General features: G+C 39.7%; 1 protein-coding gene across 3 annotated transcripts in view; it reads right to left on the bottom strand.

Moving 5' to 3' along the window:
• nrd1a (nardilysin a (N-arginine dibasic convertase)) overlaps positions 1-17584 on the bottom strand; it is a 22203-nt gene that overhangs the window by 3078 nt on the left and 1541 nt on the right. For all 3 annotated transcript variants that reach the window (XM_032500477.1, XM_032500476.1, XM_032500475.1), the window contains 25 exons: positions 17344-17581; positions 16473-16554; positions 15833-15986; positions 15197-15270; positions 14924-15019; positions 14606-14728; positions 11275-11332; positions 10008-10081; positions 8731-8800; positions 8382-8459; positions 6576-6696; positions 5663-5721; positions 5270-5324; positions 5052-5156; positions 4522-4645; positions 4111-4197; positions 3214-3333; positions 3031-3082; positions 2463-2613; positions 1500-1627; positions 1169-1331; positions 933-964; positions 542-680; positions 383-430; positions 246-298 (listed from right to left, as the gene is read on the bottom strand). In XM_032500477.1, coding sequence (XP_032356368.1) covers positions 246-298; positions 383-430; positions 542-680; positions 933-964; positions 1169-1331; positions 1500-1627; positions 2463-2613; positions 3031-3082; positions 3214-3333; positions 4111-4197; positions 4522-4645; positions 5052-5156; positions 5270-5324; positions 5663-5721; positions 6576-6696; positions 8382-8459; positions 8731-8800; positions 10008-10081; positions 11275-11332; positions 14606-14728; positions 14924-15019; positions 15197-15270; positions 15833-15986; positions 16473-16554; positions 17344-17581 — 2484 coding nt within the window. The remainder of the gene's footprint in view (positions 1-245; positions 299-382; positions 431-541; positions 681-932; positions 965-1168; positions 1332-1499; positions 1628-2462; positions 2614-3030; positions 3083-3213; positions 3334-4110; positions 4198-4521; positions 4646-5051; positions 5157-5269; positions 5325-5662; positions 5722-6575; positions 6697-8381; positions 8460-8730; positions 8801-10007; positions 10082-11274; positions 11333-14605; positions 14729-14923; positions 15020-15196; positions 15271-15832; positions 15987-16472; positions 16555-17343; positions 17582-17584) is intronic.

The raw sequence follows: 17584 nt of genomic DNA, 5'->3' as shown, positions 1-17584 counted from the left end.
ACAACAACAACATCAACAACAAGTCTGGAAAGCAGGAAATTGGAATTTAAACATAGTAATTAACAGAAGAAGAGAAAGTTTAAAAAAAAAATTTGAGCAAAACATTGTTCCAAAGTAACTGAAGCAGTTAAGTACAGGCTTAAACACGGATTCATTTTTTATTTTGCCAAAATCTACTAAAAACTACATTTCCTTTTTTTTTTTTTTTAAAGCAAACATTTTATTGAAAACACAACTACACTCACCCAAGAGTCTCTTTGGTCCGGAGGAAATCAAAGCAGGGTTCCTCCATGTGCATCTGAAAGACAACAACTACCATCGGTCAAACATGGAGGAATGACACAACGAATGGGCAAATGGGTGTAAAAAAAAATCAACGCACCACCAACAGTTCCATCAGTGTGTGTTCCCTCAAGAGCTTGAGGCCAGACTAAATAAAGAGAGAAAAAAAAGTGCATAAAATTAGCTACGCTGTCTTGGAATACATTTAATTCAAAATGTGAAAGATATCAACAATTGGACAATGCAGATTTGCTTGTACCTGGTAGTAAACTGTGACCTCAGAGTTTGCGTCTCCCTTATTGAGTGACTTGACCTTACAGATGTGGTGCTTTTGAGGGAGCTCCACCACTCTGAAAATCACCGGCACCTCTGCTGGCAGCTTGGAAAACTGCAATTTTCTGCCAGACAAAACAGGAGGAAGGGAGGATGAAGGAAAGGACAAAATAGGTAAAGAGGTCAGAAGAAGAGGAATAAAGTAAAAATGGAAGAATGGAAAAAAACAAAAGTGAGAAGAGAAGGTGAAAGGGGAATCATAGAGTGAACAACTGAAGCTAATGCCAATTACTGTGTATGGTGGAAAACAAATCCACTTGATTGTCTAGTAGTGGTGTTGTCATTAGGGAGTGCATTCAGTGAAATGGCTGACTTACTCTGTGACATACTGCAGGAACTGCATGGACTCCTGCGGAGAACATACAATAGAGGATAATGAACGGGTAGAGATAAGAGTGAGGAGAGGAAATCAGCAAAACATGAGATAAATGTCAAGTGCACTCAGAATCAATTGATGTAAGTGCAGGCATGAACATTCCCTGATTCATTAGCTAATCAGCTAATTTTATTGTTAATCAATGTACTTGTCTGTGTTCTGCCTGTATCCACTCACAGTGCTGTTGAAGTTGCCCTGCACCAGTCCCTCTGCGTACAGCTCGGCCTTTAAATTGCGGCTGAAGTCCATCAGCTCATTGCTGGTCAGACCGGCTGTCAGAGCCTGATACTTCTCCACCATGGACCAGCGAGAGTGCTCCAAGATCAGCAAACGCACATCCCTGACAAAGACGGGAGAGAGAGCGAGAGGAAAACAGGACAACAAGAACAGGAGTTGTTGATCCATTCACGGCCATCACACATTTCCACCACTAGAAGGCATCATAGACTTGAAGATAAGCCAGAAAGCAATCTGGAAATGTCAGGAGACAGAAGGCAAAAAAACTCACTTGCCGAGTTTCTCAGGTTTAATGAGGATGTTGAAGTAGGTTTTCTTGAGCTGCTCTGCAAACATGCTGAATACATCAGGGGGGGCAGAGAAATCAGCCAGGTAGTCAATGATCAGGTGGAAAAGCAGCTGAAGAGAGATATGGACAGAAAGACAGACAGACAGACAGGTAAGATGAAGAATCGCCATCATGATTAACATGCACAGAAACAACACAAGCACATCTGTGTGGGCATGCTGACCGTGTTTAAATGCAGTTTCACAATTGAGTAGCAAGAGCAGTTGTGTACAAATCATTTCTTTAAAAGAATAATTCGACACTTTTGGAAATACACTTATTTGCTTTCTTGCCAAGATTTAAATGAGAAGATTAATCAGAAATAAGAGTGGTATCAATCTTCTAATATAACTCTCAGCAAGAAAGCCAATAAGCGTATTTCTAAAACTGCGGAACCATTACTTTAATGGTAATTTGATCACTATAAAGCCAATAATAAGACCAAGTATTTGGTAGCAAGGTGTGACAAATATCAGAGGGAGCATATCCACCCAAAATGCCCAGTCTTTTTTTATTAAGGACAAGTTATGATTGTCTATGTCTATTGTGCTGACCTTTAAAGCTTAAATTAATAATTCATTACCGTTGATAAAGATGGAACTTACCACTATAGACTAAGGTAAATTAAGCTTTATTTGAAAGTATTGAGTATAGGTATCAAATTTTCATTATAGTCTAAATTAAGAAAAGTCTAGACTTTATTGGCTATGGAGCATATGGTAAAATAATGATTCATCTTAAAGTATATAAAGTAATATAGTACACAACAAAGATATGTACTACTGTGAAACAGTATATTTATTGCATAATGTACAACTGGGCCTTACACTATTCCCGGGTTTTATGCATGTAATCGTATCTATATAATTTCTTATGTGCACGCTTTCTCCAGATGCATTGACTTACAGGAAGCTTGTGGTTGAATCCTTTAACCTTAATGACCAGGCCATGTTCACCAGCCACCAGTTTATACTCCAGCTGGGCCACCTCAGCCTCGTAGGCCGGCTCGGCAAGGTTGTGGCATAAGATGTTGACCAGCAGGTCAAACAAGACCACACTGGAGGGGAGGGAGGACAAGGGTAAGGATGTAGAGAGACAGAGAGAGGGAGGGAATAAGGTGTAAGGAGAAGGGTGAAAAGTCAAGAAAGGATGGAAATGAAATAAAGCACAGGAGGGAAAGGTAGAGGGAAGTAGGTGAGAAGGACAAGATGTAGGGGAAAGACGGGGATGAAGAGAAAGAAAAAATAGAAGAAAAAGAAGTAGGGAAGGACCGAGGGGAGACAGAAGTATTAAAAAAAAAAAAAAAGGAGGATTGAAGTGATGAAAAGGACAAGGGAAGGTAATTGTAGGGAGCAGAGAGAGAGAGAGACAGAGAGGGAACAGGGGATGGCAGAAAAGATAGAGATGTTAATTAGTGTCACAGCAAAAAAAAACACACAATTATTTACGAGGCCATATTTGAGCCTGAACTTACTTCTTAGCAGATTGCTGGATTACAGGAGAGATTAGGTGGAATCTGATGTAGGCTGTGGCAGGAAAGAGGACAAACGAGTGTCAACACCTTTTTAATGATAGCAAGAGTCTTTGTGGAAACATCTTGCATGCTTAATGAGGCACACAATACAGACAGACACACGCTCACACATACACATTTCACCTTTAGGGATTTTGAATTTGTTGTCCTTCTTGTACCACAGGCAGCCCCTGTCGCTTTCGGCAATCCGGACAGGAAACTCAGTGTCTGGGCAGTCAGACGGCTTCAGGGTGAAGTCAGTGGCTGAACAAATGCACATAAACAATAAAACATTATAATTCTACTTGATGCAATCTCATAAATAATGTGTGAGTTTCAACAAATCAATATGTCCATTTTGAGATAGACATGCAGAGATTGTCAAAACTATGAAACATGTCCATTCCCCGTCCCCCCAATAAATGATTCAGTTACCCTTGGGCCATTAACTTAAGACAAATTATTTCTCCACAATTTATCAGAATTATCAATATGTTGCTGTGGCCTTCCAAAATGTATAAACAGAGCACAATGCCAAAAGGCATAAGCCCTCAAAAGTTTGGTCAGAATTAGACCAGAATTGCCTTGTTTAAGTTAAAATCTTGACCACAAAAATGCAAAGTGTTTCTCTGGACTGGACTTAAATTACAGGAGGACCAGCAACTTCACAGCAACAGAATACAGTGACCAAAATGCAGTTCCTCCAAGTTTGGTCAATGTCTGTGATTACTGTATCTGTTGGACTGAATAATGGAGAGCAAAAGTACCAACTGAAAGAACAAGTCTTGTTCATTATCATCTTATTGGACGTTTTCCAGATACTTGCAGCTGCTTTAAGCCAAAAAGAACATATGAACATATGAGCCAGTACGTTCTGCACAGACTGTTTACCTTGATGCAACCAAAGCCCGCTCAAATGTGATTGGTCAATACTACTCAGACTACAAATGGAAACAAGAAAACTTCCGATACCAAAATCCTGTCCCCTTTCTTACAGATTCTGCATTCATATGCAGATATCAGTTTATAGAGATTACCCACCAATGAACTTGTTTTCAGCAGGAAGGGTGAGCTCACTGTTGAGCTCCAGGTTTCCTGTCCACCGCTCCATCCATTCCTGCTGGGTGTCTGTGTGAAGGGAAAACATCTATTAGCACACAAGCAAGCCATTGGCAGTTTAGATTCATGTTTGGAATTGAGTGACCTAAAGATGTTATTCCAACAAAAATGTAATGTTTGTTTTTGCAAAAGAAAGCAAATATTGAAATGCTGTTAAAACACTATTTTATTGTTCCCCATCTAAAAGACAGAGATAAATGCTGATATTTCTGAAGCTGGCTGGCTGCATTTTATCAGCCTGAATATTACCACACAAGGGGGAAAAGATAATGTATTCACTGAATGCCTACAATGTGGGAGGGAGATGTTACAGAAACAAACACAGAAACACACCCTCCACGCTGTATTGTGTGCCAAACCACTTCTCCCTGAGGGGACAGTGACCCTCATGTTCTGGTGACAACAACATCAGGTTGGCTTTCTCAGGGGTGAGGAGGGACAAAGCTCTATTGATCACCTACACACACACACACACACACGCACACGCACACGCACACGCACGCACAAAAATAAAGTCAATTTTCTAGCAAAAAGAGGAAAGTTGATTTTTCCATTTGTTTTAAATGACTTGTTTATATGAAAACAATTTTAGCTGTCAATCACAATATGAGGCACAGAACTGAATTATACTGTTATTACAGAAAAATATGCAAAGCCACAATTAGACTAACGTATCATGCAAAATAATACCTGCCAAACAAAAACAACACAAACACCTATATCCTTCCGGCATATTAATGTATTAACTATAAAATCATCAACATTACAGACATAAAAATCTGGCTTGGGTGACCTGCTTCATTAACATCTTCATCTAAATTATAGGACTTTAGAATAAAACCCTGAACCACTGAACTACTTACTTCTGGGTCAAACTCAAACATCAACTGATCTCCTGTCAGGAAGTCTTCTTTAGGGAACAGCTGCATGTTTTCACAAATGTCCTCGGCGTACTCTATAGGGTCACTCTGACAAAGAGGAAATCATTCTCATTGGTACAAAAAAAAACAACACAGTATTAAATTGCTGTTTGTCCAAAAAAGCATCAAATACAGCAGCATATGAATATTAGGATTCTTACCTGCTCCTGATAGTGAAACTCGTTGGCTTCAATCTTCTGAATCTCTTCATATATTCTGAATGCATGGACAAACAGATATTTTACTTTTATGCATCCCAGAAAGAAGCTTACATGTCACAACATCAATCTTCCTTAACACAGACTAAGTGAGGAACATAACAAAAACAAAAAAGCTATAAATGTATAAATGAGCAAGCAAAAAACCACACACACCCAGCACATAAACCTGTCCGATATAATGCAACATTAACTACACTACAATGTACTAACAAGCCAGAATATCAAAGTTCTGTTCTGTACAAGTATGTCTCCTTTTTGTTGTTTTGTCAGACGGTGTGAGACGGTGTGAGACGGTGTGAGACGGTGTGAGACGGTGTGTGTGAGTCACAGTGCCTTTGCTGTGGTCCAAGAGTCTGCAGCATCTTCAGGTACTGAAACACCAGGTGAGTCACCTGTGAAAGACCACAGGCGCACAGAAATTAGATGTCAGAAGTCCTTCAGCTTTAACAAATAATCACCACGTTCACTTTGTTGGTACAATAGTACAATTCCTCCTTTTCATCCTCCTTGTTCTGGTTTTTAAGAACAAGGCTGCCAATTTTGAAATGATTATTACATTAGTCATTAGAACAAGCTATTTGAAATAGCGTGTCCTCATTTGAATACTACAATTTTTTCTCACCTTTTATCACCTTAAAACAATGTAAATTGAAATAAAGTACTAATTATTAACTTTGAACAACAGACAATAATCTGTTTGTCTGGGGAGAGAATACAGTTACAAAAGCATCTCATAATTGTAATGGATGCAATGGGTGCATGTCACAGACTAAATACAACTGTAATTGTAGAGACACGCGAGTGGTATCAATCAACTAATCCAACTATTATACTAGAAGAAAGAGAATCAAAACTACTCCTTTAAGGTGCTTCAGAAAAATGATTCAGAAAACTAGCGCACTGTGGCCCTGACAACTCAGTGTTTATCCTCTCTGAATGAAAGAGTGGGCGATAAAGAGCTCTTGATCTCAGTACACAGCAACCTCAAGGCTGTTGCAGCATTTATACAGCAGTTATCAATGCAAGTTCTTTGACTGAAACGTTTTTTCCCGTGAGTTATTAGAAAACAGTCTTCTTGAATGGTTCTCCACGCTCTGACATGACACATTATGAGCTGAAGATGAATGCGTAAGCTGCTGCTTGTTTTTGCCCAACCTCCTCTTTTCAAGTTTGAGTCGTCACAGTTTCTCCACGTATCCAGACCACAAAAGGAAAATAAAGAGAAGAAGAGTGAGATTTTCTTTACCTCGTAGAAGTTGTGGAAACCTTCGTCAGTGAGAGTAATGGAGATGGAGAAGATAGAGTAGGTGGTGTTTTGGTCAAAACCAGTTTCACTGTTCCCTCCGAACAGAGCTAGGGCCCAGCACCTACAGACACACAACAATTTATTAACACTAGGGATCGACCAATACCGATACCCATTGTTAGTTGTTAATGAAACCTATAACCGATATTTGAGTGAAAATGAAAATCTTTGTCAAAATTAAGATTTTGCAATGTTACAAACTGCAACACAAAACTTTGCCAAAATGCTTTAAGCAATGATTTAATGAATGAGAAACTTTCAGCATAATACACTGATAGTCAGACAGTGTGGGGGCTGGGACATTGAGTCAGACTGAAACCGAAGCAGGGGGTCAGACACACAGCTGTAACCGAGCCAAAGTAGTGCACTCTTTAATTAATTAACTTTATCGGTTATCAGGCAAATAAAACACTGATACAGATCATCTGCAAACTGCCAGAAAACAGCTGAATAATCGGCCAGGACCGATTATCGCTCTGTCCCTACTTAACACTGATTTTAAAAGAAGACTGCTGCTAAACATTCACTTCCTGCCATGAACTGGAAAGCAAATGCACATTAAGCATTGAAATATGTGCAGGGCAGTAAGCAGAAAATATGTCACTTCATGCTTCTTGATTGCAGACAATTTAACAAACGCTTTTTTTTGTGTGATCCCTTTGAGGCAGTCAGCACCGCTTTACAAATCCCAGCATGAAGAAATAACATTAGCATTCTATTACGTATTTGCCCGGCAGCTTTTGGTTAACTAAAAAAAAGAAAAACAACTTGCAGAGTTTTGAAACTTTTTTAGAGCTGGGTAATTTGTCATATTACGTCTGCTTTTATCTACATGAACACGTGTGCTAGTAGTATGATGATCTACTTAACAGCAAAGGTTTGTTTGAAAAGTCTGCAGTGCATTGCCAAACCGGTAGAAATGATTATGACTGTGATGGATCACACCAAGCGAGTTTCATATCTCAGAAATTTGTCATACTCCACTGAAATGAGGCGAAACTAGTGGTGGGGAAAAATACATGTAAAACATTGTGTATGGTTCTGCATTTTAAAATGGCTTACAGTGGTGAAGGGTAGTAGCTTTTTATTCTACAACCTGCAAAAACTCTGGTATGGTTCCTTAAACTTTAAGGCATCTGATCAGTAGTGTTCCAAACAGTTTGTGTGATGATGGGTGACACATAGAGACAAACCATTCCCCAATTTCTCTGCAGGGGACGACAATGGCCCAATTTCAAACCAGACTCTCAGTCCTCGACGTTATGATTGTCTGAACTTAATAAAAACAACCACTCTACTGCCTCAGCAGTTTGGCTCAACTGGGAATAGAGACCGAGTACACTCAAATTTCATTGTTGTCATTTACCAACAACTGAACACAGCCCAAAGAGTAAATAAGAATATTCTATCAAACGCTCCAAGTGGTGCTGATGGTAAAACTATTGGATGGGCTATTGGTTATTGGTGTTGTGGGACTACAGAGGGTTTGTCACATCACTTTGCCACTTAGCAACAAGAGGCTGAAATGCTCTTGTACAACCACATCCAGAGATGAGAATGTATGAATCACATCGTCAAGTGGGCTAGTAAAGTGCATAGTTTTAAGATTGGGCTCGAACACTCACGCCTCACTCAGAGCTTAAAAAAGCTCATGTATAGTCAGCAAATTGAAGACCTTTTAATTGGGTTTTGGAGTGCCCTTGAATCAGGGAGAAAAAAAAAACAGACAGAGGCAATAACACTCACTTCTTCCTAAGCACTGAGAGAATGCTTCCTGTGCCTTCATGGCCAATCAGCCAAGAGATGTAGTGGAGAGGCTTCACTCTGAAAAGAGGAGGAAAGAACATAAAAAGGAGAAACAAAAAAACATTGATGCAATCCCTCTACAATCAGGGGAAAGCATGGTATATTTGGGCTGGTCTAATTCTATGCATGAGCACCACTCTGGAGACAGGAGACAGGGGCATGGAAAAAAAGAGAGAAACAAACACCATTCATGCAATTTATTCAATTTAGGAAAACGCATGGTCTGTTGTGGGTTGTCCAATTCTGCGTTTGTGTGTCATGTACTGCATATATACTGTATGTAGCTCACCTATAGTATTTCTCCTGAGGGGGGAGGGCCCAGGTGATATTCAAAGCATGAACTTTCCTAACAGGGACAACTGCAAACACACAGACACACAATTAGAGAAACTATGATAGGAACATCTGCTTATTAAGGCTGACTTGTATTTCCTCAACCTTTTTGGCTCGTGATCCATTAAAACAAAGCTGCTATGAGACCATACAACATCTCATTAGCTTGCATATCCTCATGTGAGCCAAAACATTTTTCTTTCCATCTCCAATTGCAGTATTTGAAAGCTTTTCAGAGGCCTGAAGAGCTAAAATTTGAAGGTAAATCTGGTGCAAAATGTGAGAGCGCCTAGAAGTGATGTGAGCACTTATAGAATATGATTTGAGAGCTTGTATTAAAAAAAAAATAAAAAAATCCGTACTCGTAGATGCGATACGAATACTTGTAGAATATGATTTGAGAGCTTGTAGAAATTACTTTTTGTTCACTTCAGTCACTTTTCCAGTGCAACCACAACTCAGTAATTCCAACCTCTCGACTCGGTCGCTGCAATGTGCTCTCTCGCATCACACAGCGACGAGTTTGCACCCTCGACTTTTGCAACACTTCTTGCAATACATTTGGTGCAAAACTAACTTGTACCTGTGGACTGAGTCTGTGGAGCTCTGAGCCAACAGGACGACCGGGGACAGCAGGGTTTCTATCGCCTGATGAGCAACAACTTTGTCCGGCTTATTTATGTAGCATGACAGCTAGCGTTAGCTAACTAGCAACCTGCCCGCTTCTAAATACCGTAAATACTTTTTAATTATCTCAACACTTTTAACAGTCGAACTGAAACACTGGCGGTGAGCTCCAGGTCCTGCAGCCGTGGACGGACCGCCATCAGTGGGGCTCAGCCAGCGTGGAAACATTGCTAGAAAGCTTCCTGCCGACCTCGACCTGATCTGATCTCCAGCGGAGACACAGAGACACAGAGAGCTCCAGACCCTGCTACCGGGTCTGGAGCTCTCTGTGTCCCGCTTTCTTTTTTTCTACAAGCTCTCAAATGATCATCACATCTACGCGCTTTCACGCTTTGCACCATATTTACCTTCATACTAAAATTCTAAAGTAATGTATTAGAGAATTTTGACTTTTAAAAAAGTCTGAAAAAGATTACAAATATTTTTGCTGCTTTACAATCCTTTAACCATCTCCCGAAGCCTCAGATTTATTTAGAGGTTTGGAACCACTGCTCTACAGAACCAGAGTACACCAGATGTGATCAGTATTTAGATAGTGTTGAGTACCTCTGTAGAGCTTGTTAAAGGCTGGTGTGTCAAAGGGATCCAGCATGTCAGAGAAATCGGGTTTGGACAGAGCACTGTAGACACAAAAACAGCATTATGGGAAGCAAAAAGTGATCATTCTGTATCATTTACAATCAATTAAACAACACTTATTTAACGTCACTAAATATGTCTTATAATTTCTTATATTTTTTTAAGAAATCAATAGAGAAAACATGTGTTCTAGTGTAACGTAGACATTTAAAATACCTCTCTTTAATTATCACTTGCATGTCACAAAAGTAGCACCTTGTTTCTGCCAGGCATAACTCAAAAAATGTTCAGCATGATGAAATATGAATTTAGTTTACTTAAAAGGTGCCCCGCCACAAAAAACAGTGTTTACTTGCATTTTTTGAAATATGTCAGGTCCATATGCGTTTGTGTTGTGTGGTGAATGTGAAAATCAACTGCTACCTCCTCTGTCAGCTCTAGCCATTGAAAAGAAATAAGCAGAGAAATCAGGCTAATTACAAAAGCTGGTCAGTCTGATGTCATGTTGCCTGAGCTCATTACTATTCATGAGCTCGGCCAGTTACGCTGGGTAAAGGATTCTGATAGCCAGGCTCTTATTAGCTAGCTGTTAGCCAATCAGAGTCAAGCAACTTAGCTCATTGAATATTAATGAGAACTGGCACAAATCAAGCCAAGTCTTCCTGCAGGCTTTCTATACTACACTAGAATGGCCTGAAACAAGGTAACCAAGGCATTTTTTTTTCCACAAATAATGTTACATCCAGTCAATGGTGGAACTTCAGACATTACCACAAAGTGATGAAATACATGTGGCAGGGCACCTTTAAATGAGTAAAGGCTTGAAAACACTTTATAAGCTCATAGATGAGAGAAATTAATCAACTCATACAGGAGCATGTAATCCTTTAATTGAAATGAAAGCATTAAAAACTGGAGGTTATGCTGTTTCACATCACAGTGATATGCATGTCCATTCTGTAAAGAAACTGTTGCAGTGACTCATAAAGCAAATGGAAGAGGAGATCTGTAAGAAAACACTTATTCAGTGCGACTTTAGGGAGAAATGATCCCTTTAGGTGTATGATGTCAGAAAAAAATAGATGTGATGTAAGGTAAAAAAAGCGAGTCGAGAAAGAAGAGGGGGAAGACTTGACATTTACATTTGAGCAAAGTCTCAAAGGATATTCAGACTCAATCTATATCACACCAGCACCTCATCACAGTGACTGAGAGCCTCTTCTCCAATACTCACTTGTTAGGCACCTTGCTGAAGATCTCTCTCACCCACTTCTCCAGAGTGTCCAGCTTCTCTAAAGGGCAGACCGAGTGAAGGAGGATAAATTTGTGTCTTTCATTACTTCTGGCTGAAAACACATAATTCTGGGTTTGGGGGCATTCAATACAAGGAGTGTTGACTACATTTTGGTCATAAAGGCCCAATCCTAAAAAGGCTTTTGTATAATTTGTTTTATTATTATATATATTACAGCTATAATCAGATGTATACATGAGGTCAGTGGTGGAATGTAACTAAGTACATTTACTCAAGTATTGTACTTAAGTACAATTCTTAGGTACTTGTACTTTCCTTGAGTTTCCTTTTGTTTCCAGTTTCTAAAATGGGAGGATTTTTCTGTATTGAGTACTTTTACTTTTAAACTTTAAGCACATTTTCCTGATGATACATATATACTGTAAGAAACATTTTCAATGTAGGACTTTTACGGTAACATAGTATTTGTACAGTGTGGTATTAGTACTTTTACTAAAGGTGCCCCGCCACACAAAAGCCTTTTTACTTGTTTTTTTTTTAACAGGTTAGGTCCATATGTGTGTGTGTGTGTTATGTGGGTAATGCGAAAATGAACTGCTACTTCCTCTGTCAGCTCTAGCCACTGAAAGGAAATAAGCAGAGAAATCAGGCCAATTACAAAAGCTGGTCAGTCTGAAATCATGTTGCCTGAGCTCATTACTGTTCATGAGCTTGCCCAGATGCGCTGGCTAAAGGATACCGCTAGCCAGGCTCTAGTTGGCTAGCTGTTAGTCAATCAGAGTTAAGCAGCTTAGCTCATTAAATATTAATGAGAACTTGCACGAATAAAGCCTTCCTGCAGGCTTTCTATACTACACTAGAATGGCTCCTTTTTACACAAAAATGTTACAGGGTCCATGGTAGAACTTCAGACATTACCACAAAGTATAATGAAATACGGATGACAGGGCACCTTTAACTTAAGGATCTGAATACTACTTCCACCACTGCTTGAGTTCAACATTTACATGGAAAGTGACCATATTCTGTGTTTCTAACCAAATGGTACTTGATAATGTTTAACTGTTGCGCGCGCGCACTTTTATTTACACATTTTGGATACTACGCATTCTTTCTGCAATAACCATACAATACATTACACTACGCAATTCAACATTTATATTCTATAATTCTATAAAGAAGCTACACTGTAACTGTGAGAATCCCTTTAATCCGGTGTGGGATTAAAACTGCACACGCAAGGGATTCAAAAAGACGCATTCATGCTTTTCTCATTGATGAAAGCCTCCCTGTTTACTGAGCACTCTTCTAAAGTAGGGGTATGGATACTTACAGTATACATAGTTAAGATCTGTATCATGTAACATCACATTTTGAACATCTCTCTGCGCAAGCATTCTTCGCTTGAGGAAAAACACTTCAGCCCTTCACCAGCATGAGATCAGATTGATATGGAATGCTCACAGCATGATGGAAAAAGGCCAATTACTGGCTTTTTTCTTTAAAAAAAACAATGCGACGCAATGAATCTTTTCAGCCCAGTTTGTTTGGCTGTGCTGTAAATAGATACAGAAGTTGCTCTTCTTCAGCATTTCAGAAGCTGCTTGAGGAGTTTGTCTGCCTACAGAAATAGATACTTGTGTCATTGGGATGGAACAACCAAGACTGAAGCCTTAAAAATAATAACTCAAAAAGCTGCTATTAGGAAGGAATTATTTCTAGTGACCGCAACTCTACGGTTTTGGTTCCCTCTCACTGTTCTTATCAGTATTGCTTCCAGCCATGGCTGTGTCAGAGAAAAAGCTCTCATGAACCAACTGTACACTACCTGCCCAGCACCGAACCACAGACAGACAAAGTTAGCGCCTAGTTGGGGAATATAGTGGAGCATTTAGCAGCAAAAGAGGCAGATATTTGCCTGGTGTAGACCAAAATAAAGTTCAAAGTAGAGGGAGTATTGGACTTACAGCACATTCATTAGGTTTACACAAAAAAAAAAAAAAACACATAGGGGGTATCGAGGTAATTTCACACAGAAAAGAGTCTAAAGGCGGTCAGGGGAAGAGAACAAGTCACAAACACATCAAAAATCCACAGAACCCGGAGCACATTGGAAAACGTCTATATGCTAGCTGCTAAAACTACACTGTCATTAGAGGGGCGCTATGCAGTTTCTCTATAGAGCTCCCCCTACAGCTTCGGAATAGATATTTGGCAGCTCCGATGTTTACTGGTTCCTCACTTGGTCAATCTGCAGTTTCCTCTTTCTATGTCCCTCCGACAATGCTTTCCTAGCTTTCTGTTTCTTTTTTGCCGGCTCAGCCAGGATGATAGTGTGACAAACTCCATCGCTACGAGACCTGATATCATGCGATCCTTCGTGACGCTGATGCCGGCCATACGCCGGCCGAAAGTTGCAAGGGTGGTTTTTCCGCTCACGGGGGTGAGGGAGACAACCACCATTCAACTTGAAAAAAGTCATTTAACCATTCCAATGACTCTGAAGCTGTTCAGTTTTGGTAAATTAAGCTAAAAAACAGCATAGTTTCCCTTTAAAACAAAACATAATTTAAAAATCACTCAAAATCAGCAGGGGGAGGCGTGTAGAAACAGCTGTTTACACCGGTTCTCTCATTGTGGGGGGGTAAGGGGGCTGCGTACACCAACCTCATTTTTCTGGGTGTCCCGAATCAAAAAGGTTAATAAAAGTGCCTTATATTAACTTTATACAGTGATAATATGTGTGTGTTTACAGCTTGATGCACTGGCTGAAGGTAACCAAAATTAATTAATGCCATTTTATCAGTTTTTCAATATCTCCTCTATATAGCTCTATATTTGTTCATTTCTTTTCCAGAGATATCATCAAGACTCTTCACAGTAGTTTTCTAAGTGTTTTAAATATTACTGGACAAGTCAACAGGAGTACAGAAGCCAAATAGTTCAGCTGCTTAAGGAGAATGATTTTTCTCAGCACAAATGTCGACACTAGTCATTATTTTACTTGCCTGCAGTAGTTAATTAGCCGTGTGATATTTTCTGGGAAACCCTGAAAACACATGTTAGATATAATATATATCCGACCTGAGAAATATTGCAATTTGAGTTGATTGAGGAATGATTGACCAGTTGACTGGACACAGATCAAATCTTACACGAGCTGCAACAAATGAATGTTTAAATTGTCCACTGATGGACTTTTTCAATTAATTAATTTGTTGTATGATATTATTAAAAACAATTCCATTTCTGTCAAACTACTAACAAGGCATGTTCTTAATGTATAGTAATAAGAATGGATTTTCCTAACCTTTTGACTGCACAGCCAGAGTCATGTAGTGGGCAGAGTAGTGTTTCTTCCAGAAGGCACGCAGCCGCTTATAGACATTGATCTTCTTCTTCTTTGGCTCATGCTTCAGCGTCTGGGCATTCCCTGGTGTTGTCAGAAGTAAGCAATCAACTCAGCACAACGTAAAAAACCCTTTAAAAAAATGGTTTACAAATGCAGGTATTCAGCAAGAAAGGAAACCTGGCATCGGTCTCAGTACTCCTGTTTGTTATTGCAGAACATACCCCAAGGAGGCCCTGTGTGTATTATGTGTCCCAGCGGTTGTGTTTACCAACTCACCCCAGCAGAACTTGCCCATAGGGTGTCCAGGTTTAGCCAAACTGCCAAATAGCATCTCCTTCCTGTGGGAGTCCGACGGCTTAGCCAGCTGGTATTCTGACAGACAGAAGGAGAGACAGAAAAACTTGAGAAAGATGATTAATGATGTGCATACAAGCAGGGTGAAGAGAACTCAGCAACGCGGCTGATGAAAAGTTATACTCTAAGTAGTAAGACAGCTGAAATGTAACTTATCACCAAGGGGAAGTAATGCGCAGAGACGCCAAGACTCACCGCTGTCAACGGCCTCCACCTCCCGATCAATGGCGTCTCGGATCATCAGGGGGCAGATGAAAAACTGAGCCCACCTAAGAGGGTGACGGGACAGAGAAGCTATAATACGGGGCCACATTCCAGCCAGAGTTAAAGAACAAAGGTCAGAGAGAGACAATCGAATGTAGACTGATACACACCACCGACAACAGCACGCTGGCGGGCGGCTGATTGAGCCTGTAATATTTATCCCACTCTGTTAGTTCATGTTACACCATAGTCTGTGACTCATCAGATAATGAGACATGAGTTTGAAACTAATTCTTACATCAAGATGTTTGTCAATTCACACCCCATAACTGCCAGGTGTAACTGCTCCATACAGTAGCTAACTGAACCAACTGGCCAAGCTAATACTTGTTTTAGGGATATGAGGGTTGGGTTTTTTGCAACAATACCAAGAAGAGTCTTGCCACAAAGCTTCAAAAGAGCTATCATTTTCTAGTTTGTATGTAATAACAGTTTTAACGTAGTCTCAAGAGTTTTTTTTTTTTTTAAGTTTACCTTCTCTTTTTCTTATAACTGTTTGTCTGAGAAGAAGAAGTCCACTTCTTAAGGCTTTTCCGAAAACAAAAAAACCCTCTGATCCTCCCTCACCTGTCAAGAGCCTCTCTGAAGCTTTTTCTCTGGACGTCAAACTGGAAGATGGTCCTCTCGCAGTCGGTGGAGGCGTTGTCGCTCCCGCCGTGCTTTTTGAGGAAAGCATCAAAGCCATTTTCTGAGGGGTACTTCTCGCTGCCCATAAACACCACTGGGCGCACAACGGAAATAAAAAACAGAAGAGAGTTGAAGGGTTGTAAATCAAAAAAGAAAAATGGAAGGAACCACAGCTACTTGGTGATGTGCCTTGCATTTGTGTTGTTCTTCTTTACTGTATGTGGAAAGCTGGCCAAACAGATGGAAAATTCCCCACGCCTATCTCTAGGTAGGAAAAATATTTATTGAGCACATTGAACTCTTTTTATATCTGACTCTGCCTGGCTGTTTATTTTTCTTTTTGGGACTTTATCAAACTTCAATACGATACAGCAAAAAGTGTTGGACTGAGGAGAAGTTGTCTTGGAAGATCCAAGGCATCAATCATCAATCCATGGTGTTGGACTCTTTTAATAACACAACAGGTGATAGAATACAATGTAAGAGTAATAGTTTTAAGGGGGAGTTAACCCTTGACCAAGCAAAGATAAGAATTTTGTTTTCAAAGAAATAACTTGACCCTCTGTGGTTGATTACTCACTGTGTTCCAGAAAGTGAGCGAGGCCGGGGAGGTCACTGGGGTCGCTGAAGCTGCCCACTCCAACACACAGTGCTGCTGCAGACTGAGACACACACACACACACACACACACACACACACACACACACACACACACACACACACACACAGTTTATTTTGAGTAATTCCCCCATACTCTGCCCTGCTGTTATCACACCAAATCTGAGATTAAAAATAATCTATAAAGATAATTAACTTTTTATTCCAGTTTGAGACACATTCGTCAAAGACTACTCTAAAGTGCCCATAGTTAGTATTATTATTAATAATAATAATAATAATTAATTTTATTTGTATTGCACATTACATTTTAACAATCTCAAAGTGCTACAGAGCATATAATAATGCAATTAATCAAAAAAGTCATTAATTAAAAGATCAAGGTCAAAAATGGTAAACTAATTACATTTAGTAAAAAAGCTTTCAATTGTTAACCTTATTGTATTCAACAATACATGTATAAACATGTATAAACTATACATGTTAACAATTTACGTCTTCTGAAGGGACAACTGGGAATAGAGCTGAGGGAAGCAGACAGGGCAGGGAGGTGAGAAAGTGTTCAAAGAAAAAACTGACAAAATAATTGTTTTGTTCTTTTCGTGGTCTTTGTTGACAATGAGAAAATGTATTCTTTAAGTAGCTCAAGCTCTGTACACATGAAGCTTTATTTTTATTCAAAATAAATGTTTTATTCAACAGTACTATACATGGTTTAAAGTTTGCGATGGCAATGATTTCAACAAAAATGTATTTGGTTTCAACACAACCCAAGTGATTTCTTTTTGTCCTCCTAGACATTTAACATATGAAAAAAACACTCGCAGTTGTACCTGTTTCTCTGCATTTCCTTTCTTCTTTTTCCCCTGGTCATCATCTTCATCATCACTGCCCATCTCATCATCATCATCCTCCTCCTCGGACTCGTCCTCCATTTCATCTTCAGATTCATCATCATACTCCTCTTCCTCCTCCCCCTCGCCTTCATCTGAGTCCTCGTCTTCGGAAGCTGCTGGACCGCTGTAGTCTGAGATGAGCAGAGCTCGCAGCCCGTTGTCCAGCACAATATATCTG

Source organism: Etheostoma spectabile, chromosome 20, assembly GCF_008692095.1.
Source record: "Etheostoma spectabile isolate EspeVRDwgs_2016 chromosome 20, UIUC_Espe_1.0, whole genome shotgun sequence".
Lineage (NCBI taxonomy): Eukaryota > Metazoa > Chordata > Actinopteri > Perciformes > Percidae > Etheostoma > Etheostoma spectabile.
This window is presented reverse-complemented; position numbering and strand designations above follow the sequence as displayed.